Source organism: Halichoerus grypus, chromosome 7 (genome assembly GCF_964656455.1).
Source record: "Halichoerus grypus chromosome 7, mHalGry1.hap1.1, whole genome shotgun sequence".
Taxonomy (NCBI): Eukaryota; Metazoa; Chordata; class Mammalia; order Carnivora; family Phocidae; genus Halichoerus; species Halichoerus grypus.
The window spans coordinates 34,545,984-34,573,171 of NC_135718.1; the positions used below are offsets into that span (position 1 = coordinate 34,545,984).

General features: G+C 37.9%; 1 protein-coding gene across 3 annotated transcripts in view; it reads right to left on the bottom strand.

Moving 5' to 3' along the window:
• Positions 1–3,786: 3,786 nt before the first annotated feature.
• The window catches only part of BTAF1 (B-TFIID TATA-box binding protein associated factor 1), a 106,053-nt gene continuing 82,651 nt past the window's right edge, over positions 3,787–27,188 (bottom strand). For all 3 annotated transcript variants that reach the window (XM_078077373.1, XM_078077372.1, XM_078077371.1), the window contains 8 exons: positions 26,726–26,867; positions 26,509–26,639; positions 24,449–24,574; positions 22,892–23,044; positions 9,459–9,670; positions 7,521–7,680; positions 6,973–7,143; positions 3,787–5,339 (listed from right to left, as the gene is read on the bottom strand). In XM_078077373.1, coding sequence (XP_077933499.1) covers positions 5,196–5,339; positions 6,973–7,143; positions 7,521–7,680; positions 9,459–9,670; positions 22,892–23,044; positions 24,449–24,574; positions 26,509–26,639; positions 26,726–26,867 — 1,239 coding nt within the window. In that variant the 3' untranslated portion in view covers positions 3,787–5,195. The remainder of the gene's footprint in view (positions 5,340–6,972; positions 7,144–7,520; positions 7,681–9,458; positions 9,671–22,891; positions 23,045–24,448; positions 24,575–26,508; positions 26,640–26,725; positions 26,868–27,188) is intronic.

The window sequence follows — 27,188 nt, forward strand, 5'->3', positions numbered from 1 at the left end:
AAGTGTATCTTTGATCTATCTTTATGCCCATACTACACTCTCTTGGAGGAAGTAGACACAAAGTAAGATTTCTTGCAACTTGCCAGGACTTGCATTATGGTTCAGCATATGGTCAGTTTGGCAAATATTCCACAGAAGCTTCCGAAGAATGTATTCTGGAGTTGTTGGGTATCTCTATATATATATATGTCAATTAAGTCACGTTTGTTAATTGTGTTAAAATTATCTATATCCTGCTGCCTTTTTTTTTTTTCCTGGTCTGCTTGCTTTACTGAAAGAGGTGTGTTAAAATCTCTCACTGTGACCTTCAAGTTGTCCCATTTCTCTTTTGTAGTTTTGTCTATTTTTGCATCATAGATTTTGAGGTGTGTATCAATTTGGAATTGTTATAACAGGTTAACTGGATTGCATCGAGATACACTTTTATTACAAATAATACCATTTGCCCTGAAGGGTACTTTCTCTGAAATTAATATAACTGTACCAGCTATTGACCTTGGTATCCTCCCTCCTCACTGGTCTTTGAGCTTCTCCCACTGTATTTGGCACAGAGTAGAAAATGACGAATAAATGATGTGTAGATGACTGCCATTTAATTTTCTATTTTTCAAATGTGAGATAACCATTCGTATTTCCCCAATGTTTCATTTTTGCCTGTTTTTAGTCTTTATATAAATGGCTGCAAACTACATATTTTATCATTCACCCTTGTTTTAGAAATTTATCCATGTTTTCTTACACATTGATTTTTCACTGCTGTATAGTATTTCATTATATAAACAAACCCCCAGATCTTAGTCTCATGCCTTCAAATATTATTTTCCAAATTTGTTTCTGGTCTTGACCTTTCTTTTGCACTCTAAATTCCTATAACCTACTATAACCTATACTCTACTCATCATCTCTACCTTGATATGTAACAGAAGTCTCAAATTTAATGACCAAAAGACAATTCTTGATTTCCTAACCCTTCTTCTCTCCCAAATTTCCTCCCTTTTTAGTCTTCTATATCTTCCCAAATACCACTGCTGTGTAAGAACCAAACCAAGATGGAAACATATTGGTTTTATGTTGAGGTACAGGCAGGAGGACAGATTGACTTGAATGGGGTAAATATGGTGGGATATGATTTAGAGAAAATCAAAGAGAGGCTGGGGCCAGAACCTGTAAGTCCTGTAGACTGTGATAAGGAGTTCACATTCAGTGTGTTAGATGAAGCTACTGGAGGATTTGGCAAGCAGGGAAGACCAGCTAGAAAATAGTAGTTCAAGAGAGTTAAGATGACGGGAACCATAAGAGTAGTAATGGAGAAAGGTGAACAGATTTGGAATTTATCTTAGAGCTAGAGATGGTACAACTTGCTGAGGGATTGGATACAGGGATGTGCAAGAAATAGATGTAGGTCAAAGGTGACTTCTTGTCTCTTGTCCCATAATCTCCCTTTCCTTCTGGACCTCCTATTTTAGTGTAATACGCTTTCATTCCACCTCCCAGGATTTTTGCCTGCTCTTTCATAGTTTCTATTAATTCATCTCTATATTCCATTGTAGGTGATTTTGTAAGATCAGTCTCCCAGTTCAAAGTCTCTCCTATTGTGTCAAATCTGCATTGATAACTATGAGATTTTCAATTCTAGTATTCATTTATGGATCTTTCTGAAATGTGCCTTTTTTATAATTATCATCTTAATCATTATTACTTTATGGTTGTTGAGATTATTCTATTTGCAGTTAAGAACTAATTCTGTTTGCATCTCCTGACTTTTCTTCCTGGTAGTTCACTGCCTCCTGTAGATTGTGTAAGCTTAATCTTAGAATCTTTCCCCTATGGGAGTCCAATGGGACCCTAATCTGAAACTGTCCCTAAAGGGTAATTTTGTATTATTATCTTGATTTGTGGTTCCTACAGTATACACTTAGCATAAACCCAGACCTTAAACTTACCTGTGTTGGGTACAAGCCTAGGACTCTTGATTTCTCATATACTGTGTTTCCGGGCTGATGGACAATTTGTGTGAGTCCCATTTGAATACACGAGCTCTATGAGGCTTTATAAAGGGAATTAAGTTATAGCTCCATTTTTTGCTAAAGCCTGAAAGCAAGTCTCTTGTTCCTACATAGAATCTCAGCCCCTACATTTTTCAATAGAACTTCCCTGGTTTGAGGGAATCTACCACACACTGGCAGGAACTGTCTTGAAGTAGGAGGCAATTTTTGTCATCTTAGAGATGGTGACTGATTCTGATTTGTGTGAATAGCAAACATTTTCTATTAAGTGGCAAAACTCAAGTTTTTGCTTTATAGATTCACGAGTACTCTGGTACTTGATAACATGTTTCTGCAATCAATTTCACTGTAGATTCCACCAAGGCCAGTATGTAGTCTGAGAAACTGAGGTCCACCTTTAATCAGGAGGTATAAGATTGTATTGGGATTAAGTTATTTCTAACGTGCAATGCCACACTGGCTGCTTTTCTATAATTTATCTTACACTCTTCTTATAGTTCCCCTGCCTGTAACTACTCTTACCTGTGGGTAAAAGTAGTTTTGCCTCTATTTTATATAGTTCATAAAGTGTTATTAAAAGTGTTTACTTTTGGGGTGCCTGGGTGGCTCAGTCTGTTAAGCATCTGCCTTTGGCTCAGGTCATGATCCCAGGGTCCTGGGATCCAGCTCCACATTGGGCTCCTTGCTCAGCAGGGAGCCTCCTTCTCCCTCTCCCGCTCCCCCTGCTTGTGGTTCCCTCTCTCGCTGTCAAATAAATAAAATTTTAGAAGTGTTTACTTTTGAATAAGCTTATATAACCACCCAGAAGCAACAAGGCTATACAGTACTTTTACCCTTGTTACCATTATAATAAGCTCTTGTTGAAAGACTAGACTAGTTTTTGGAGAAATATTTGTGGATATATACATGTAACAAAATGTAACAAAAATTATACCCAGAACCCCAAATTTTAATGTTTCTTTAGCGCTAAAAATGTAAGATTTTCCTACAGGAAATACTACTGCTATTATGGAAAATTTCAAAAAGTTAAAAATAAACACCATGGCTATCCATGAACCCATTACTCAGCTTAAAATATCAACATTCTCTTATGCTTGTTTTGTTTCCCACATGCACACTTTTTAACATCCACAAAATTAACTATAAATATCTTTAATATCATATAGTACTCAGTTCAGTTCTCCCTATGTATCCTTTATTCCTAAGCTATACTACTGTGACTCTAAATGGGTCAGTTTAATTTGGAAAGCTGGAATGTGTGATTTAATTTTATACAACTCAAAAGGTTACACTAAGTCTTCCTCTCACCTCCAACCCGTCTTTTTCCACTGAAAGGCAATCATTTTCCTGTCTATGCTTGCTACTAGAAATATTTTACTCTCAAAATTTAAACTACCTAAATACCTGACCTTTCAAAGACCTTTAACTTTTATGGTGTGAATTCTTCTGCCCCTTCCTAATTATATATCGTTGCCTACATATTCTTAGAAAATATCAGTTATTATGAGCTATGTTAAATAGCTGGCTTATGTAAATGGCAAATAAAAATTTAACTCAGGTATACTGGTTCAGCTACCCAGTGCTATTACGATGGATGTTCTAGATAAGAGTTTCCTTTTGGTCTTCTATAATCTGAATATAAATACTAAACAGTGAAGAAATAACCAGTTAGTAAGAAAAAAAGGTGTTGAGCTTTTTTAGAACCTTTGTATCTGAACTAATAATTTGTCTTTTCCTTTTTCTAGTGATATTTCCTACAAATAACACACAGTTGCATATATTTTACAGTTTCAATCTTATTTTTTATTCTCTGTGGAATGCTAGGTTTAATGTTACAGTATGGTTGTCAAAGCTACTGAAACGTGACAAATGTCCATGTCTAAATGCTGCAGAACAGTATAACTTTAATTATTTTTAAACAAAAAAGTTATTTTACAGCTGAGGTCTGATGGTTTTTAAACCAATGCCTATGTGTATGGCCAGCCACAAACCTTGGGGATGTTTATTACCTGTACACGTATATACAAATATATCCCATACATATATATGCACACAGGCATGTATTAATTTATGTGTGAAATTTATAAAATTATATACATACACATACATGCATATCTATATACATATATACCCACCCTCACCATTGAGCTTACTTTTCTAACACTAATCAGCTTCATGCCCAATTATTATTGCTGCCCAGTAGAACTACATGATTTTAGTGCCAATACCAAGCACCTTGTAGGATGCAGGATAGGTATGTCTGTGCATATAGATATGTGTATTTATGTATGTTTGTGTATATAAAGGAATTATTTCTCCCTTTTATGCTTCAGTCATGCATTACTACAATAAACAGTCTTTTCACCATAGGTTTTGAAATTCTAAACAGTGTAAAATCTACTTCTGGAAAACTGTATATGTTCATAGTTACAAAAAATATATTATATATATGATTGAAACCTATTGAGTACATATGTTCTCTGAATCTGGCTATATCCTAGCCATTAGATAAATTAAAAAAACACCCTATTAATAGGATGTTATGATAGCCTTAAATAGACCATTACCTGTATTTAGAATAGTTGATATATTTTAAAAGTTGACAAAATGATGTTAAAGATTTGAAAAACACTATGCATCTGCATTAAATATATAAAGGTTTCTACCAACGGCCAGGTTCAATTCATTGTCGAAGATTTTCATGTTCTAAGAGTGACCAATATCATAGTCATTATTCTTAAAATTATGGCTCATTAAGGCTTTTATACAAAAAAAGCCCTATTTTTAATCATTTATAAAAACAAGTTCTATTTAAAAGAAAAAAATGTACATGAACACTAAAGTACACATGGATACTATCCTGTACAAAGTGACTATGTAAAGATAGGAGGCTCGTTCCCAGTAAGAACACCTCATGGTAGCACATGTAAACCTGGTTTGGTTCCTCTGCTCTGCAGCTATTCAGCATGTAAAATTTAAACCATTTCACATTAACATTTAAATTTAATACAGTGCAAATATTTGAGAATAACTTGTTCCCCCCAGTGAAACAAGAACCAGCGTTATGCTGAATATTCTTCAGATCTATTTACACATTGAGCTAAAAGTTCACCATAAACTTTGAAATTTGCTGAATATCAGCAGAAATGTAACTGAACTAGCAGCAATTGCATTTACAATATTTGATAGTTACTTGAGAGAATGCATAAAATTTTCCAGGCTGTACTCTGAATCATATTGCTCTTGATCCCAAAGATCACTCAGGTTTTCAAGAATTGATTTCATACTTGCTTTTCCGGAAGTAGAAGTGTCAGCTTTTTCTGCTTTGCCATCCTTAAGAAAAATTGGCAGAAAGATAAAATGAAAGATTATGAACTTAAGAAATAATATTCTCCTTTAAAATATCACACTTGTTTCTAACACTGCACTCATTCAACAGAGTTAAACACTTAAAGTGCAAGTTTGTGATCTCAAGATAACCTAATTCTGTTTTCCCACAGTCCTAACAGTTTTACCACTTTAAGCTTTTTATTTAGGAAGAATTATAAGAACATTACAAAGAACTCATCATTAATTGTGTATATTAGTCAGATATATAAATTATCAGCTTTTCTCTCAAACCATTTGAGAGTTAAGAAGTTGTAGATATTGGGGCGCCTGGGTGGCTCAGTCGTTAGGTGTCTGCCTTCGGCTCAGGTCATGATCCCGGGGTCCTGGGATCGAGCCCCACATCAGGCTCCCTGCTCAGCGGGAAGCCTGCTTCTCCCTCTCCCACTCCCCCTGCTTGTGTTTCTGCTCTCGCTATCTCTGTCAAATAAATAAATAAAATCTTTAAAAAAAAAAAAAAAGTTGTAGATACTATACTTTTTTATCCCTAGACAGGAATCAGCCTGTATTCTTAAGAACAAAGATGTTCTCTTACATAATCAAAGTAAGGAAACTTAATACTGCTATATAGTCCATATTCAAATTTTGCCAATTGTCACAATAAGGTCCTTTATGGCGATAGCTTTTGCTTCTTTGAACATCCCCTGAGCACTGTTCTGCTTCCTAAAAGTCACCAATATTCTTTCAAACAGAATAAAAGCTATTTGAAAATAGCGATCTAGGTTTCTTTGAGCCTTCTTTTTTGTAAATTACATGTATCTTATTCAACCTTACTTACACCACATGACTGAAGAACCTTCCTCCATCTGGGCCATTTCTTGGGGACTTACTTATTAATTACTGTTTAAAATGCAGCACCCAGCACCAGACCTAATATTCTAAATGTGGGCTTAACACACACAGAGTACAATGGAACTACTTTCTATTTGGACATTACAATTCTGTTATTAGAGCTAGTTTAATTATATAAGGCCATTTCTCACCACAATTTATACTGAGTGTGCAGTGGATTTTTCTGAACCTATGCAGGACTTTAACTCCAACCCTACTGGTTGTACATTATTACACCAATATTTTTAAGCTGTTAGATCCTTTGATTATGGACTGTTATCTGATGTATTAGTTCCATCATCCAAAATAACAATAATGGCTACTATTTACTGAGAATCTATACTAGGTACCTTTTCTAAGTGCTTACATATACTGTTTCATTTTATCTTTACAACCATGCAGTGATACCAGCATTTTTATCCTCCCAACGGCAGAGAAGTCTCTGAGCAGACAAGTTAATTTGCCAAAGGTCACCAGTTAATAGGAGGCAGGGCAAGAAACAGAGACCCAGGTCTAGCTGACTCCAGTGATAGCTGTCTTTTAGCAGGAAACGGCTAAGAAACCTCAAGGCAAGGCACTAAAAACAGAAAGTCAAAATTTAAGAGTTTTATCTGGACATCAAAAATTCCCTCAAAGGCTTGCCTAGTTAATACTAAAGTGAATGTCTTTTGCGGCTTACTTTAATACTTTCAGTCCAGGGAAGTCTGTGAACACATTAAAGATATAGCAAATTGCGTAAGTTCTTTACCTTATCAAGAGTAAACAGATCAAGAAGTTGATCTGTCCCCATACTCTGCAAACTAGAATTCTCTTGGCTAATAACAGTATTTGCTATGTTCATCTTGAATTTCTGCAAACCCATTATTTTCTCTTCCAACGTTCCTCTGGTTATCAATCGGTACACGTTAACCACACGTTTCTGAAGGACAAAAAGAAGTTAAACAACTGTAGCGCAAACTGGTAAGCTTTGAGGTTCACCAGGTCAGGGGGCTTGCATACTAGCACTAAGCACTTAACTACTATCTAATTAGGATTGGATTTTATTTATCTGGCTTCATGAGCTTAAAATTTTATCATTTTGCAGAGAATTAAGTATTAGGAAGGGACAGTGTCCAAGGTTTCCTTAGCCCAAGTACTTTATTTAACGCATGAGGAAGTGGTGCCACAGACTGGGTGACTTGCCTAAGGTCACAACACTTGGCATCAGAGAAGGAACTTAAGCCAAGGATTCCTGGCTTTTCTGAGTGAGTATTTTGCCAGGGTACAAGTTAACACCTGTGAGTGATGACTTTTTACCTGCCCAATGCGATGGGCCCGGTCCATGGCTTGTAGATCACGCATAGGATTCCAGTCATGTTCCACAAATACTACTGTGTCAGCGCCTGTTAAGTTAAGCCCCAGGCCGCCAACATGAGTTGTAAGTAAAAGAACATCTATGGATGGATCATTGTTAAACCTAAAAGTATAGATATTAAAAAAAATTAGTACATTTCTAAGGTTTCTGTAACAAACTGGACTGTTTAATAAAAATTAAAGAGCACAAATGAGAACACTGCTTTAAAAATCTATGATGTGGGGGAGGTGCCTGGGTGGCTCAGTCAGTTAAGCGCCCAACTCTTGGTTTTGGCTCAGGTCATGATATCAGGGTCATGAGATCAAACCCCACGTTGGGCTCCACGCTCAGCAGGAATCTACTTGAAATTCTCTCTCTCCCTCTGCCCCTCCTCTCATTTGCAGGCTCACTCACTCTCTCAAATAATCTTAAAAAAAATCTATGATATGGGGATACCTGGCTGGGGAAGTCAGTAGAGCATGTGACTCTTGATCTCAGGGTTGTAAGTTCAAGCCTCACACTGGGCATAGAGCTTACTTAAAAAAAAAAAATGATGTGGACATTTCTGTGACGACTTGAGATGAAACCTTCTTTTAATATGCATACATATTCAGTAATAAAAGGAATATATTCTAGAACACTTCAGAAATTTCACAAACAATAAGTCAACTGGGTTATATTTTAGGATGCCAGATTACGACTAACTTGCAAAAATGTAATTACACACTAATGAAGACAGGGGCCCCTGGGTGGCTCAGTCATTAAGCATCTGCCTTTGGCTCAGGTCATGATCCCAGGGTCCTGGGATCGAGCCCCGCGTCGGGCGTCCTGCTCCACGGGAAGCCTGCTTCTCCCTCTCCCACTCCCCCTGCTTGTGTTCCCTCTCTCACTGTGTCTCTCTCTCTGTGTCAAATAATAAAATTAAAAAAATAAAAAATAAAAAAAATAAACACTAATGAAGACAAAACCCAACTATGAACCTTTAACATGTGGAGACAGAAGAGTTGGGGGAAAGGCTAGATCAATCAGGAAAATTAGAGGATGAGGTGGTTGCTATGATTGTGCTAATCCTAGAAGATACTAATAGAAGTTCTGACATCTAAGAGCTTCTAGGAAAAAGAAAAACTAACATCATTACCAAGCATTACATTCTCACTGTGAATCAAACGATGGGTTTTTGTACTTTATGTGCATTACATTGTTACAATAGCTCTATAAGGATATTATCATTGTCCTTATAGATATTATTATTTTTGATAAATGGGCTCAACAGAACATGTCTAGAGTCAGGAGTCAAGCCTGGGTTTGTGTATCTCCAAAGCCCCTTGTGAGTCTCCAATACTATTGTGCCTAACAATCTCTTAGAGATGCTTGTAAAAAATGCTCACTCTTAAAGTCAGAAGGTCTGGGACAAAACCTAGGAATTTGCATTTAAAAACCCAACCCCTGAGGTTTCTAAAGTAGAGAATGCAAACCACACTTAAACACTGCACTCACCAATTCTGCTTCCTACCTGGGCCAGCTTCCAACTTGTTCTCAGCAGAGACACAGGGATGTTAGAGATCTTAGCTAAGCCACTTGTTTGCTTCCTCCTACCCTAACCTCCCAAAAAAAGTAAGGGGGAAAGTCATTGTCTCTATCTTTTGTTGATGCCGTAAATTTCTTCCCTGCCCTTCAGAGTGCCTTCCTAATAATGTCATGCCCTTTTTTTTTTTTTTAACCAAAACTATTCAATTGTATTTCTGGAGTTCTATATTTTAAAATGGGTTTAGTTGGGTTGAATTATACAATAATAACACATGTGTAGATATTTAGCCAAAGAAAATGTTTCATGAGGCAAACTTCTATGTAAATAACAACTGACCATAGCTTGCTTTCTAAGAGTTTTAGAAGCCACTTACCGTGAAACAATGGAATGCCTCTGACCAGGAGGTATGCTGCCATCTAATCTCAGATAAGTGACAGAGGGTAAGTGAGGTTTGAGAAGATCATGTTCCACTATATCAAGCATGCTTTTAAGCTGACAGAAGATCAGTATCCTGTGCTGGGCCACAACAGACTCTGTGCCACTCTCTGAAGTGCTGCCATTTCCCAAACCACAGTCCAACAGCAACTTGAAAAAAGAATCAACTGTTACACAGGTGTTCAATAAAGTGGCAACCAATCTCACTGTGACAAATACTTCTCCTTGTGGTAAGAAAAGGTTAAGCTTATCTGTCACCTGGGAAGCAGATCAGCACTCTGGGCTGTAATCTGTTACCCTGCAGCCTCTTGAACTAGTTTTTGAGGTGTTCAGGCTTAGAATTTCCTGATCACCTCTTCAGGAAGTTCTCTAATAGGCCCTTCTCCCCTGTCCTGAGTTACTTGAGGCTCACTAGAGTCTCAATAAATGTTTACTGAAAATGAAGATCTTCAGGCAAAATGGTTCATGAAAGTTATAAGAGAACACAGTCGGGGCGAGGAGCAAGATAGCGGAGGAGTAGGAGACCTAAATTTCGTCTGGTCCCAGGAATTCAGCTAGACAGTTATCAAACCATTCTGAACACCTGTGAACTCAACAGGAGATTGAAGAAAAAAATAGCATCCGAGGCGATATTTAGGAAGACAGACCGTGGGGGGAGGAAGCCTCCGTCAGCCAGCTACCGGCAAGTGATAGAGCAGCTGAGCACAAAATCGGAACTTTTAGAAGTCTGCTCCGCTGAGGGATGTCGCTCCAGTGGCTAAGCGGGGGTGTGAATCCCTCACTGGGACAGTGGGTCTCAGGACCCTCGGGGTCACAGAAAGACCGGGGGTGCCTGAGTGCAGCAGAGCTCCCAGGTATCAGCACAGGGAAGCCGGCTGCAGAGACTGAGCTGAGGAGTGGGCTCTCAGCTCGGGGTTGCCATAAACCGTGATCCACTGCACAGTCGGGCCACTGCTCTTCCAGCAGGGACCCAACAAGCTGCAGATCCGGGGAGAACCCCCTTCCTCCCCCAGGGAGGAGCGGCACGGGAGCACATCGCAGGAAATCTGCTGGGTTTGGAGACTCCAAACGGGGTTGTGTCCCAGAGACAGAAATGCTCGGTCACAGGCCAGGTGATTACAGAGGGTGACGGGAGACCAGGGAGACAGGAGTGACTGACTGCTTTTCTCTGAGGGCTCACTGAGGAGCGGGGCCCCGAGCTCTCGGCGCCTCTGGGGACAGACATTGGGAGGCCACCATTTTCACTCTCATCCTCCAAAGCTGTACGGAAAGCTTTCAGGGAACAAAAGCTACTGAGAGCAAACCCAAGCAGATCACTTAGCCTGGCCCCTGGCTAGGGTGGAGAAATTCTGCTTCAGGTAAAGACATTTGAGAATCACTGCAACAGGCCCCTCCCCCAGAAGATCAGCCAGAACAGCCAGCCAAAGCCAAGGTTACCGATCAATGAGAACTGCAAAACTCCAGCGAAGGGGAATATAGCACAGAGAATTCATGGCTTTTTCCCCACGATTCTTTAGTCTTTCGAAGTTAATTTTTTAATTTTCTATTTTTTAAAAAAATTTTTCTTTTTCAATCAATTCCTTTTTAAAAATTTTTTAATTTTCACTTTTACAGTCATATTCTATTCCTTCATTGTATTTAACCTTATTTTTTTTTTCTTTCTTTAAAATTTTGAGATATAGTTTCTTCTAACAGACCAATGTATACCCTAAATCTAGTGTACGGCTTTGTTCTAGTCTCCTGCCTGATCACATTCTCTTTTTTTTTAATTTTTTTTTTTCAACAATTTCTTATCAATTCCTTTTTAAAAATCGTTTTTGATTTTCATCTTACAGTCCTATTCCATCCCTTCATCGTATTTACCCTTATTTTTGTATATATATAAGTTTTTCTTTCTTTAAAATTTTGGGAGGCAGTTGCTTCTAACAGAACAAAATACACGCAAAATCTAGTGTGTGTGGCTCTGTTCTATTCACCAGCCTGATCATATTCTTTTTTTTTTTTTTCCTTTCTTTTCCCCCGGTTTCAGGTCTCTTCTGATTTATTTAGTGTATATTTTTCTGGGGTTGTTGTTACCCTGTTAGCATTTTGTTCTCTCATTCATCTATTCTTCTCTGGACAAAATGACAAAATGGAAAAACTCACCTCAAAAAAAAGAACAAGAGGCAGTACCGACTGCCAGAGACCTAATCAATATGGACATTAGTAAGATGTCGGAACTAGAGCTCAGAATGATGATTATAAAGATAGTAGCTGGGCTTGAAAAAAACATAGAAGATACTAGAGAATCCTTTTCTGGAGAAATAAAAGAACTAAAATCTAAACAAGTCAAAATCAAAAAGGCTATTAATGAGGTGCAATAAAAAATGGAGGCTCTAACTGCTAGGATAAATGAGGCAGAAGAGAGAATTAGTGATATAGAAGACCAAATGATGTAGAATAAAGAAGCTGAGAAAGATAAACAACTACTGGATCACAAGGGGAGAATTCGAGAGATAAGTGATACCATAAGATGAAACAATATTAGAATAATTGGGATCCCAGAAGAAGGAGACACAGAGAAATCCAGAAATCCAGAAGACACAGAGAACCCCCCTCAAAATCAGTAAAAATAGGTCAACACCCTGACATCTAATAGTAAAACTCACAAGTCTCAGAGACAAAGAGAAAATCCTGAAAGCAGCTCAGGACAAGAGGTCTGTAACCTACAATGGTAGAAACATTAGACTGGCGGCAGACCTATCCACAGAGACCTGGCAGGCCAGAAAGGATTGGCATGATATATTCAGAGCACTAAATGGAAAAATATGCAGCCAAGAATACTATATCCAGCTAGGCTGTCATTGAAAATAGAAGGAGAAATAAAGTTTCCAGGACAAACAAAAACTAAAAGAATTTATGAACACCAAACCAGCCCTACAAGAAATACTGAAAGGGGTCCCTCTAAGCAAAGAGAGAGCCTAAAAATCACAGACAAGAAAGGAACAGAGATAATATACAGTAACAGTCACCTTACAGGCAATACAATGGCACTAAATTCATATCTTTCAATAGTCACCCTGAATGTAAATGGGCTAAATGCCCCACTCAAAAGACACAGGGTATCAGATTGGATTAAAAAAACAAGACCCACAGAAATGCTGTCTGTAAGAGACTCATGTTAGACCCAAAGACATCTCCAGATTTAAAGTGAGGGGGCAGAAACCATTTATCATGCTAATGGACATCAAAAGAAAGCTGGGGTAGCAATCCTTATATCAGACAAATTAGATTTTAAACCAAAGACTATAATAAGAGATGAGGAAGGACACTACATCCTACTTAAAGGGTCTATCCAACAAGAAGATCTAACAATTTTAAGTATCTATGCCCCTAATATGGGAGCAGCCAATTATATAAGCCAATTAATAACAAAAGCAAAGAAACACATCAACAATAATACAATAATAGTATGGGACTTTAACACCCCCCTCAATGAAATGGACAGATCGTCTAAGCAAAAGATCAACAAGGAAATAAAGGCTTTAAATGACACACTGGACCAGATGGACTTCACAGATATATTCAGAACATTCCATCCCAAAGCAACAGAATACACATTCTTCTCTAGTGCACATGGAACATTCTCTAGAATAGATCACATCCTGGGTCACAAATCAGGTCTCAACCGGTACAAAAAGATTGGGATCATTCCCTGCATATTTTCAGACGACAACGCTTTGAAACTAGAACTCAATCACAAGAGGAAAGTCGGAAAGAACTCAAATACATGGAGGCTAAAGAGCATCCTACTAAAGAATGAATGGGTCAACCAGGAAATTAAAGAAGAATTAAAAAAATTCATGGAAACAAATGAAAATGAAAACACAACTGTTCAAAATCTTTGGGATGCAGCAAAGGCGGTCCTAAGAGGAAATAAGAGGAAAGTATATAGCAATACAAGCCTTTCTCAAGAAACAAGAAAGGTCTCAAATACACAACCTACCCCTACACTTAAAGGAGCTGGAGAAAGAACAGCAAATAAGGCCTAAACCCAGCAGGAGAAGAGAAATAATAAAAACCAGAGCAGAAATCAATGAAATAGAAATCAAAAGAACAGTAGAAGAGATCAACGAAACTAGGAGCTGGTTGTTTGAAAGAATTCATTAGATTGATAAACCCCTGGCCAGACTTATCAAAAAGAAAAGAGAAATGACTCAAATCAACAAAATCATGAATGAAAGAGGAGAGATCACAACCAACACCAAAGAAATACAAACAATTATAAGAACATATTATGAGCAACTCTATGCCAGCAAATTAGATAATCTGGAAGAAATGGATGCACTCCTAGAGATGTATCAACTACCAAAACTGAACCAGGAAGAAATAGAAAATCTGAACAGACCCATAACCAGTAAGGAAATTGAAGCAGTCATCAAAAATCTCCCACCAAACAAGAGCCCATGGCCAGATGGCTTCCCAGGGGAATTCTACCAAACATTTAAAGAAGAATTAATACCTATTCTTCTGAAATTCTTCCAAAAAATAGAAATGGAAGGAAAACTGCCAAACTTGTTTTATGAGGCCACCATTACCTTGATCCCCAAACCAGACAAAGACCCCATGAAAAAGGAGAATTACAGACCAATATCCCTGATGAACATGGATGCAAAAATTCTCACCAAAATACTAGACAATAGGATCCAACAGTACATTAAAAGGATTATTCACCACGACCAAGTGGGATTTATTCCTGGGCTGCAAGGGTGGTTCAGCATCCACAAATCAATCAATGTGATACATTAATAAAAGAAAGAACAAGAACCATATGATACTCTCAGTAGATGCAGAAAAAGCATTTGACAAAGTACAGCATCCTTTCTTGATTAAAACTCTTCACAGTGTAGAGATAGAAGGTACATACCTCAATATCATAAAATCCATCTATGAAAAACCCACAGCGAATATCATTCTGAATGGGGAAAAACTGAGAGCTTTTCCCCTAAGGTCAGGAACACGGCAGGGATGTCCACTACCACCACTGCTATTCAACATAGTACTAGAAGTCTTAGCCTCAGCAATCAGACAAAAAAGAAAGAAAGAAAGAAAGGGCATCCAAATCGGCAAAGAAGTCAAACTCTCACTCTTTGCAGATGATATGATACTTTATGTGAAAAACCCAAAAGACTCCACCCCAAAACTACTACAACTCATACAGGAATTCAGGAAAGTGGCAGGATATAAAATCAATGCACAGAAATCAGTTGCATTTCTATACACCAACAACGACAGAAGAAAGAGAAATTAAGGAGTTAATCCCATTTACAATTGCACCCAAAACCATAAGATACCTAGGAATAAATCTAACCAAAGAGGCAAAGGATCTGTACTCAGAAAACTACAGAATACTCATGAAAGAAATTGAGGAAGACACAAAGAAATGGAAAAACGTTCCATGCTTATGGACTGGAAGAACAAGTATTGTGAAAATCTCTATGCTACCTAGAGCAATCTACATATTTAATGCAATCCCTATCAAAATACCATCAACTTTTTTCAAAGAAATGGAACAAATAATCCCTATAATTTGTATGGAACCAGAAAAGACCCCGAATAGCCAGAGGAATGTTGAAAAAGAAAAGCAAAGCTGGTGGCATTGCAATTCCGGACTTCAAGCTCTATTACAAAGCTGTCATCATCAAGACGGTATGGTACCGGCACAAAAACAGACACATAGATCAATGGAACAGAACAGAAAGCCCAGGATTGGACCCTCAATTCTATGGTCAACTAATCTTCGACAAAACAGGAAAGAATGTCCAATGGAAGAAAGACAATCTCTTCAACAAATGGTGTTGAGAAAATTGGACAGCCACGTGCAGAGGAATGAAACTGGACCATTTCCTTATACCACACACAAAAATAGACTCAAAATGACTGAAAGACGTAAATGTGAGACAGGAATCCATCAAAATCCTTGAGGAGAACACAGGCAGCAACCTCTTTGACTTCAGCTGCAGCAACTTCTTCCTAGAGACATCGCCAAAGGCAAGGGAAGCAAGGGCAAAAATGAACTATTGGGACTTCATCAAGATAAAAAGCTTTTGCACAGCAAAGCAAACAGTCAACAAAAACCAAAAGACAACCGACAGAATGGGAGAAGATATTTGCAAATGACATATCAGATAAAGGGCTAGTATCCAATATAAAGAACTTACTAAACTCAACACCCAAAGAACAAATAATCCAATCAAGAAATGGGGAGAAGACATGAACAGACATTTTTCCAAAGAAGACATCCAAATGGCCAACAGACACATGAAAAAGTGCTCAACATCGCTCGGCATCAGGGAAATCCAAATCAAAACCTCAATGAGATACCACCTCACACCAGTCAGAAAGAATGGCGAAAATTAACAAATCAGGAGGGGCACCTGGGTGGCTCAGTCGATTAAGCAGCTGCCTTCGGCTCAGGTCATGATCCCAGGGTCCTGGGATCGAGCCCGACATCAGGCTCCTTCCTCAGTGGGGAGCCTGCTTCTCCCTGCCTGCCACTCTGGCTACTTGTGTTCTGTCAAATAAATAAATAAAATCTTTAAAAAAAAAGAAACCAAAAAACAAATCAGGAAACAACAGATGTTGGCAAGGATGCGGAGAAAGGGGAACCCTTCTACACTGTTGGTGGAATGCAAGCTGGTGCAGCCACTCTGGAAAACAGTATGGAGGTTCCTCAAAAAGTTGAAAATAGAGCTACCGTACGACCCAGTAATTGCACTACTGGGTATTTACCCCAAAGATACAAGTGTAGTGATCCAAAGGGGTATGTGCACCCCAATGTTTATAGCAGCAATGTGCACAATAGCCAAACTATGGAAAGAGCCAAGATGTCCATCAACAGATGAATGGATAAAGATGTGGGGTGTGTGTGTGTGTGTGTGTGTAATGGAATATTATGCAGCCATCAAAAAAAACAAAATCTTGCCATTTGCAACGACGTGGATGGAACTAGAGGGTATTATGCTAAGCGAAATAAGTCAATCAGAGAAAGACATGTATCATATGATCTCACTGATACAAGGAATTCTTAATCTCAGGAAACAAACTGAGGGTTGCTGGAGTGGGTGAGGAGGGATGGGGTGGCTGGGTGATAGACATTGGGGAGGGTATGTGCTATGGTGAGCGCTGTGAATTGTGTAAGACTGATGAAGCACAGACCTGTACCTCTGAAACAATACATTATATGTTAAAAAAAAAAAAAAAGAAGATAGTAGGAAGGGAAAAATGAAGGGGGGGAAATTGGAGGGGAGGACAAACCAGGAGACTATGGACTCTTAGAAATAAACTGAGTGTTTTAGAGGGGAGGGGGGTGGGAGGATGGGTTAGCCCAGTGATGGGTATTAAGCAGGACACATTTTGCATGGAGCACTGGGTGTTATACGCAAACAATGAATCATGGAACACTACATCAAAAACTAATGATGTAATGTATGGTGATTAACATAATAAAATTTAAAAAAGAAAGCAAAAAAAAAAACGGGCAGAAGATACGAACAGACATTTCTGCAAAGAAGACATCAAATGGCCAACAGACACATGAAAAAGTGCTCAAAATCACTCGGCATCAGGGAAATCCAAATCAAAACCTCAATGAGATACCACCTCACACCAGTCAGAATGGCTAAAATTAACAAGTCAGGAAACGACAGATGCTGGTGAGGATGGGGAGAAAGGGGAACCCTCCTACACTGTTGGTGGGAATGCAAGCTGGTGCAGCCACTCTGGAAAACAGTATGGAGGTTCCTCAAAAAGTTGAAAATAGAGCTACCCTATGACCCAGCAATTGCACTACTGGGTATTTACCCCAAAGATACAAATGTAGTGATCCAAAGGGGCACCTGCACCCCTGTGTTTATAGCAGCAATGTCCACAATAGCCAAGCTATGGAAAGAGCCTAGATGTCCATCAGTGGATGAATGGATAAAGAAGATGTGGGGTATATATACAATGGAATATGATGCAGCCATCAAAAAACGAATCTTGCTATTTGCAACGATGTGGATGGAACTAGAGGGTATATTATGCTAAGCGAAATAAGTCAATCAGAGAAAGACAATTATCATATGATCTCACTGATATGAAGAATTTGAGAAACAAGACAGAGGATCATAGGGAAGGGAGGGAAACATGAAGAGGAAACCAGAGAGGGAGACAAAGCATAAGAGACTCTTAATCTCAGGAAACAAACTGAGGGTTACTGGAGAGAAGGAGGGTGGGAGGGATGGGGTGGCTGGGTGATGGACATTCGGGAGCATATGTGCTATGGTGAGTGCTGTGAATTGTGTAAGACTGATGAATCACAGACCTGTACCCCCGAAACAAGTAATACATTATATGTTAATTTAAAAAATAAAAAAAAATTAAAGAATAAAAATAAAAAATAGGCATATTTTAAAAAAAAAAGAATAGAGTGGGGGCGCTTGGGTGGCTCGGTCAGTAGAGCTTGTGACTCTTGATCCCAAGGTCATGAGTTCAAGCCCCACGTTGGGTGTGGAGCCTACTTAATTAAAAAAAAGAACAGTGTGAAGAAAACATAATGGAGCAGCTAAATCTGGCAGAAATCAAAATTACAAAAAAGAGAACCAAAAACATCTAGTGAGATCTCCTGGATTCCTGAGCTTACTACTGTATAGCTAGCGACCAATATCTTTAACAGCAAGAACCATGCTGCTATAGATCTTTTGTATTTCCTGCTACATTATGGTTTAGTGCCTGGTACACAGCAGGTACAATAAGCGAACAAACATCCAAATAAGTGAACAAAATCCAAGAGAATCATGTTTACATCTGTTTGGGAAACTGAAGTACCCAGTATTAATCTTCTTCATTCCTAGGACCTTAAGATAGTGAATTCTGCCCAAAATATAAGACCTCAATGCAGGAGGCTTTCTCCTTTCTACTCACTAAAGTTACTTAGAAAACCAGAAGCTCAGGGGCACCTGAGTGGCTCAGTCGTTAAGCGTCTGCCTTCGGTTCAGGTCATGATCCCAGGGTCCTGGGATCGAGCCCCGCATCGGGCTCCCTGCTCGGCGGGAAGCCTGCTTCTCCCTCTCCCACTCCCCCTGCTTGTGTTCTGTCTCTCGCTGTGTCTCTCTTTGTCAAATAAATAAATAAAATCTTAAAAAAAAAAAAAAAAAAGAAAGAAAGAAAACCAGAAGCTCAGATGGGCAAGATAACCAAAAGGCCACCCAGGAAAACTCCAAATTCAGTGTAAAACTCTTATTGTGAACAAAAAGTTAACATAACAGACCTGAAATGCTTTTCTTAGAAAGTCCAGCTTGAAAGGTCTGTCCTTGGCTGAAACAAGTCTTGAAAAACTTGGGTTTTGAGTCTTTCCATTGTTTCCTACTTGATTAAGGATGGCCTATTGTGCTTAAACTGTTGTGCAAACAGTAGGATTATGCTGAGACTGGCTTCCTTTCTGGGAGTCTAGAATTTTGATATATACTAGGCAGAGGGAATCTACATGATCACACCCAATAAAAACTTCGGGCACTGTCTCTTAATGAGCCTACCTGGTAGGTAACACTTCACATGTGTTGTCATAATCTGATGCTGGGGGAAAAACAAATGTTCTTTCTCTTCTACCTTAGTAGCCCTTAAATTGTAAACTTTAATTAGATTGCCCTAAGCCTTTCCCCCCTCCTTGATATAGAGTACATATAGGGTATACTACAAGGAACTCCTCCAGGTGGAATAAAGAAATCTGATAAATGTAATTATCTCTATCCCTTGCCCCTAAATCTGCAATCAGATTACTATCTTTCTTTTTAAAAATCTGGGGTGTTTTAGGAGGGTATAACTGGGTGGTATCCAGTATAAAGAATGTGGTATCAGTGGGACATTCTACATGGCTTCTTTATATAAAAGAGGAGTTCTAGAGAGTCAGAATTTATCAGAATGTGTGTGTCATGCACATTCAATCATCTTAATCCCTTAGGCAACAGTATCAAACCTACAGATAACCAGTCATATTAAGAACATCCACCTCAGACTCCTCCAAGTCCACACTTACCATACAATCTTCCTAGTATCTTCTTCCAGTGTAGCTGTACTACTGGATGTATGGACATACCATCTGACATAAATATTCTTGTCTGGCAGCAGAACTGGCATTCTGGTTTTTCCAATAATCTCTTATAAACCTGAGTTTGCCCTGAGAGACTTGATGAGCTCCAAGTATTCTGACAAAATCTAGTTTGCAGCATTGAAAAGCTGATTACTAGACTCTAGAAAATGGTTACCAAGGCCACCTGATATGGGTGTCTGAGAGGCCACTGCCTCCCTAGAGAGCAATTTAATTTTACCTTGCCCTAACTTCAGCATAGGCTAAATTACCCCAGGTTTTTCAAACTATTCCTCATATAAGATGGTTTCCAGATTCTTTTGATCTTCCACTTAAGAGTGCCCAGAACTATAAATGATACTCAAAGTTTGGTGTGACAGGTATAAAAGTGAAACTATGATGCCCTCATTTTGGCCATTATACTATTATTAATCCCGCCCAAGATCCTATTAGCTTTATTTACCAGTAACTAATTCATACAAGTTTATAGTGAACCTGCCATCAAATCAAACTCAACTTTACACTATATGAAATGTTTGCCAAGTCTGACAGAATTTGTATCTAAGTTTTTTAAAACTGACTTTGCTTATTTCCATTAAATTTCACCTACAGTTTCAGTTCACCATTCCAGTATCCTGAAATTTTAAAATTCTGGCAATATTAGATAATTCTGGCACTATTACTTGCTGATAAACATGTTTCTATACTAGTGGCAGATTTTTAAAAAGCAAATAAGACTTCTCCCCATAATTCAGAGAACAGACATATTTTAGATGAAAGCAAGCAAGAAAACAAGCTAGTTCTCTCTTCCCTAAGACAGAACCTTTGCTCTCAATGGCTGAAAAGAACTGGGAAAATGGAAAAGAGAGGTTCTAGAAAAGCCCTCCATAGGTATGGCCAGAAACAATCTGGGCCTAAGCTGCAGAGTTCCTAAGCATCTTAATTCCAGACACTTCAGAATGACAAGCATTCTAAAATGAGAGATCAGTTTAAGTAATAACTGCAGGGAGAAAAAATAATGTGCAAAAAGATAAACTAAAAATAATTTAAAGCCTATAATGAAAGTATGGATGAAATTCAACATTTTTTTGGAAATCTAATTAGCTGATTCCTTGACTAAGTATACCTTATAGCTTTATTTAATGTATCAGCTATGTTGGGCACTTGGACGGCTCAGTCAGTTGAGCGTCTGCCTTCGGCTCAGGTCGTGATCCCAGGGTCCTGGGATCGAGTCCCACATTGGGCTCCCTGCTCAGCAGGCAGTCTGCTTCTCCCTCTCCTTCTGTCCCTCCTCCCCACTCATGCTCTCTCTCTCTCTCTCAATCAAATAAATAAATAAATAAATAAATAAATAAATAAATAAATAAATAAATAAAATCTTTAAAAAAAATGTGTATCAGCTATGTTAAGAAAACTGTGAACATTTTATATACAAAATTAGTTTGGTCAAATAAGAAAACTATTCCATATATAAACAATCTAAAGGCAATAGTCATTCTTCCATTTTATGGTAAAAATCCATTCTTTCACATTTAGTAATATAAGGATACATGCCTGGATGTCATATATGTCATTATATAACATTTTTTATATTAACCCACGTGAAATCTAAAATCTTTCATTAGTTATTCTCAATGAAATTTAGGCCAGGGGTGCCTGGGTGGCTCAGTCGTTAAGCGTCTGCCTTCGGCTCAGGTCATGATCCCAGGGTCCTGGGATCGAGCCCCGCATCAGGCTCCCTGCTCTGCGGGAAGCCTGCTTCTCCCTCTCCCACTCCCCCTGCTTGTGTTCCCTCTCTCGCTATCTCTCTGTCAAATAAATAAAATCTTAAAAAAAAAAAAAAATTTTAGGCCAGAATAACTACAGAAAGCAAAAACAATTACTAAAGTCCAGATTTATAGTAAGCTCTTAATTTTTAAGACGAGTTAGAACTAAATGTATTAGCCTCAACATTTTGGTGCTTGAAATTGGTTCTTTTTAAAAGTTTAACCTTTTGAAATCTTAGAATTTTCAAAAATTCTGTTTCTGAAAGCTATATTCCAAGAGAGCAACATGAGCAAACTGGCAGAGTAGGCAGCTCCCGATAAAACTCAGAGATCCACACTGACACATATTACAATCAAACCATTCAAAGAGAGTCCTGAAAGCAGCAAGAGAAAGGTGAATTCGTCATGTAAAAGGGATCCTCAGTGAGGTTAATATTGGATTTCTCATCAGAAACCATGGAAGATAGTATTGAAGAAAGTGAAAGGATAATCTACACAATGGGAGAAAATATTTGCAAAATCATGTATCTGATAAGGGCCTAATACCTAGAATATAAAAAAAACTCTTAAAACTCAACCAAAAGACAGACTACACAATTTAAAAATGGTCCAAGAACTTAAAAGGCATTTTCAATGAGAAAGCACTTCATACCTACTGGGATGGCTACAATTAAAAAAAAAAAAAGTGAAGTGCTAGCTAGAATGCGGAGAAATTGGAACCGTGGCATATTGCTGGTGGGAATACAACCACCATGGAAAAGTCTGAGAGTCCCTGAAAAAGTTAAACATAGAATTTCTATATGATCCAGCAATTCCACTCCTCGGTCTACATCCAAAAGAACTGAAAAGAGGGGCTGTTTAAACAGATACTTATTAGCCCATGTTCATTGCAGTATCATTCACAATAGCCAAAAGGTGGAAACAACCCAAGTGTCCACCAACACGATAAGCAAAATGTGGTATATACATAATAATAACAATGGAATATTATTCAGCCATAAAAATGAAGTACTAATAGATGCTACAAACACAAACGAACCTTGAAAACCAAGTGAAATAAACCAGTCACAAAAGCGCAAATATTGGGTGATTCCACCTATATGATATGTTTAGAACAGGCAAATTCATACAGGTATCAAGTAGACTAGAGGGTACCAGGGGTTGAAAGGAGAATAGGAAGTTGTTATTGCTTAATGTGTACAGAGTTTCTGCTTAGGTGATGGCAAAATTTTGGAAATAAATAGTGGCGATAGCTGCCCAACATTGTGAATGTAATTAATGACACAGAATTGTACACTTAAACATGGTTAAAATGGCATGTCTTATACTATATATATTTACCACAGTTTTTTTAAAAAGCTAAACCAAAAATGGAACAAACCAAATTAAAAAATAAAAGAAATGGTAAACACTTCAGTAATCTCTTGGAAAAGCCAATTTGCCCAGTATTACAGATGAAGAATGTGTAACACACATCTAACACTCATGAGACCTACTTACCTGTTTCAAAGCTGAGAGTTTAGGGGCATGTTGAATATCATGAAGAGAAGAATTCTGAACTGCCAGTTTTTCAGTAGTACTCTTGAACTCTGGATGTTGAGGTGTTAAGACTAATGCTGGATGGTTGCACAGTTTACGTAAGTACTGTAATGCCTTCAAGGGGGAAAAAAGTATATACAAGTCCATACATGCCAGAAATGTCTGTGTCTCAATATCTTTTCCTATTCTATTCCATTCATAGAATGCCTTTTTTCCTCTTCTTGCTACTCCTACTCATTCTTCAAGAACCAGTTCAAATATCTCATCTGGGATGCCTTCATCTGTGCTTCTTGTGCAGTATATGAGAGCATTTACAGCTTGTATAAATTGTACAGTTTACGTCTCTCTCCCTCACTAGACAATGAGCTTCTCATGACAGAAAGACCTCTTTCCCACTCAACGTGCCTGATAATGCTTACAGATGCTTCTGGAATAAGGCAACATTTCCTAAAGATTTCCTAGGGGTTTCTCAAACTTCAGTGGATATAAAAATTTCTTGAGGACCTTATAAATCTGCAAATCTCTCCCCTACCCAGTATTCTAATTCAGCAAGTCAGGGAGAGGTGAAGGTGGAATGAGGTGGTTATTTCAAGTGGCTGTGTTTAAGAAACCCTATACGGTCCTTTCTTTTCTCTAATTCAGCTACATTCTTTCTCTTGCCTTTTACTTGGCTTATGATTTGGGTCTTGAGATTTGTATTAGAAAGCTCCACTGACAAGCCTCAAGAGACTGCTGGACACTATGATAGAAACTGTGGGAGAGGTATCAACCTTCACAACTACCTTTCCCCCTCTTCTGTCTTTAAAAGTGTTACAGTATTTAATTTATTGGTGGCAAAGGGGTTTGGGGAGGATTTCTATGGTGGAATATTTCAAAAGGGACAGAAAGACTGAGTTGACACTTTCTCTTTTTCATTTGCTATTCCCTTGAGCACATGAGGCATACATGTCTCAACACGTCTGTACTTTTGGTATCCTTGCCTGGAAATCACTTCCCCCCACATATCTGCATGCCTCAGTCCTCTAGATCTCTGCTTATATGTCACCTTCTCAGTGAGGCCATTCCTGATCCCTCTACTAAAAACCACAACTCCTATACTATATAACCCCATATTCTGCTTTATTTTCTCTTACATAGTATGTGTTTTACTTACTCCTTTTTGAACGCTACAAGGGAAGGAGTTTGTTTTTTCCAGTGCTTTAATTAACCCGTGAGCTTACAAAAATTACTGCCTTATGGCAGGCATTCCAATATTTTTTTAACATAAAGCAAAAGATTCTCTAAAACTCTTTTCATGTAGTATACAAAGACATACTGCATTTTGTATAATTTTAATATTAAATTACTTATTAATTACTAATTATAAATATGAAAATAAATTAGTACTTTTTATTTTCAAGAATGTATATACAATATTGAAAAAACTTAAATAAACCCATACTTCAGTATTCCATGTAAAAATTGCTGCACTGAAGAATATGATTCTTCAAGAATTAAAAAGGAGACTATAATCTATACCTGGAATACATGGCCTGTAGCTTTAAGCTTTGGTTTCTCAGTTTCTTCAGAAAGTGCCGCTGAAGAAACTGTTTCATCAACATCACACTTGGCGCGAGACTTAGCAAAATCCTCATAGAGCTGAACCTGTAAAATTGCACCCCCACAAAAGCATATTTATTTTCAATTGTTCAAAACATAGCTAGCAAATGCCAGTAAGAGCACTGATTTAAACCAGCCCTCATTAAAGAAAGTATGATACCTATGCTTTACTCCTGATTACAAATTATCCACTGCATCTTGGTAAATTCCTTAAAATTACATTTAGAATACAAGCATAACACATTAAGCTTGGCTGCTAAAATATTAAAAACTAATCAAATAGTCCTAGACTCAATTTTTCCACTCTGTTGAGGAAAATAAATACATTACCAATAAAAGAGAACCTGAACCCTTAGAAATGAGAAAATCTTCTCTAAGTTATGTGGTACCCTGTAAGTACATGCCAAAAGACCAAGTTTTAAAAGAATACTACTGCTGGGGTGCCTGGCTGGCTCAGTTAGTTGAGCATGTGACTCTTGATCTCAGGATTGTGAGTTCGAGTCCCAGGTAGGGTGCAGAGATTACTTTTGAAATAAATAAAACTTAAAAAAAAAAAAAAGGTAAAAAGAAGTAAGAGAATACTACTACTACCTAAAAGGAGAACTCATGAACGTTGAAGCATTACCTTGGGGTCTGGGTTCCTGCCTTGTACATGCTAAAACAATATGAAAGGGAAGAAAATCTAGAGTGCTAAAAAACAGAAGTCAGAGTATAAAAATGCATGAATGCTAAATAAAGCCAAATGTCACTTCCCTCCCAGCTCCTCTCCTTCAGGCTACTTAAATGTGTTTTATACCACCATCATACCATGGATTTTTTTTTTACGATTTTATTTTTAAGTAATCTCTATACCCAACGTGGGGTTCAAACTCACAACCCCAAGATCAAGAGTTGCATACTCTACTGAATGAGCCAACCAGGTGCCCCTACCATAGATTTTTTTCATATGGCACCTTTTCTTTATTATACTTACTTCAAACAGTCTTCATCTCATTGCTCCTAAAATATTCCTTTCAAGGAATACTAATCCAATTTTTACAAGTGAGGGATGGAGGCCCAGACAGATGAGGTAGATAATATAAATGAACACAGAGATCTCAGCATCTAGGTTAGTGTCCTGCTAAGCTAACTCAAGTTGCATAGATAGGAGAGGGAAAAAAAAGTAAGTTTCTGGGTGTGTCTGTATACCTTTAATTCATTTTATCATAATAAATCAACTCATAATACTGAAATGGATGGATGCATACTAACCTAGAACCTAAAGTTAAAACAGAAAATTCTGACTATAGGCCATGTCTTACTAAGAAAAGGGACAGTTTCCCCTCACAAAATACTACAGAAGGAAAGGCATACAATAAATTCCTTTGGGGAAAAAAAAATTCCTTTGATAATGGTCTCTGTACAAAATCACAACTGTACAAAAGCTAAGTCTTATTTCAAAAACTTACTGGTAATGTAACAGTACTTTTAAAGGGATGCGGTCCCACTTCCCAGGTTTGAAACTCAGTCCTGATATTTATTATAACCTCGAGCAAGTTACTTAACTTTTCTAAGCTTTTCTTTCCTTATTTGCAAAAATGGGGATTGACAATACTTATAATGCTGTTGTGAAGATATAACATTACAGGCAGATTTTTGGCCCTTATAAACTTTGGCTCATTTCTTTATCAGTTTAACCTTGCAATTTTTCCAATTAATTCAACATATAAGAAAGCAACTATGATTGATACTGGCTTTTATTTTAATGCCATATTCAAAATGCATATATTCAAATGTATATCCACCATGTCCAAACAGATTCATTCAGGTCCTATCTCTACACGTTTGGAACAGAATATTCCTAAAGTCTATGAAAGCAGAAGCTAGATTTGAGTGATAAAACCAAAGTCTAATTCCCTTTATTCAATACCTGTATGGCTTATTCAAAGCATTCTCCTAATAAACATACCACCACCAACCACAATCACCAGATTTCTAACCTGGAGAGGACTAAGAGTACAGTAGTAGTCTTGAATAATTTTGGGTGGGAGATCCTGTAGAACATCTTCTTTCATTCTTCTCAAAAGAAAAGGCAGGACCTGGCGGTGCAGTGCATCCATCGCAAGAACACCTGTTAACAGTAAGAGAAAATGGCTCAAAAAAGTTAGGAATAAGGTATAGTCACTTGCACGGTACAAAATTATATCTTTTTCATACCTGCTTCTTGTTCTCGACTAGAGCTTCGAGCATCCCTACTTGCTAATATAGGTTTACCATATCGAGCAGCAAACTGGCGTTCAGTCCCCAAAAATCCTGGCATGAGGAAATCAAATAATGACCACAGCTCCAAAACGTTGTTCTGAACATAAGAAAGGAACATCAGTTATCTTTTGTACTGGGATTATTTCCTTACACTTGAAAAATGGAATATTAATGAAAGCCCACTATAATGACATACATGAGGGGTAATCAACCACATTTTTACATATATTGTGTAAGTCCGTATTTTAATTTGTAAAATTCACATCAGTATCCTTGGAGAAAATATTCTATCCTATTGGGTGGAATTCTCAAGTCTCTTCCACCAGAATAAGCCTTGGTCCATAGTGTTTAAATCCTACTGGTGGCATCTATCAAGTAATAAACAGAAGAGCAGGAAGATGAATATGTTTCTGATTCT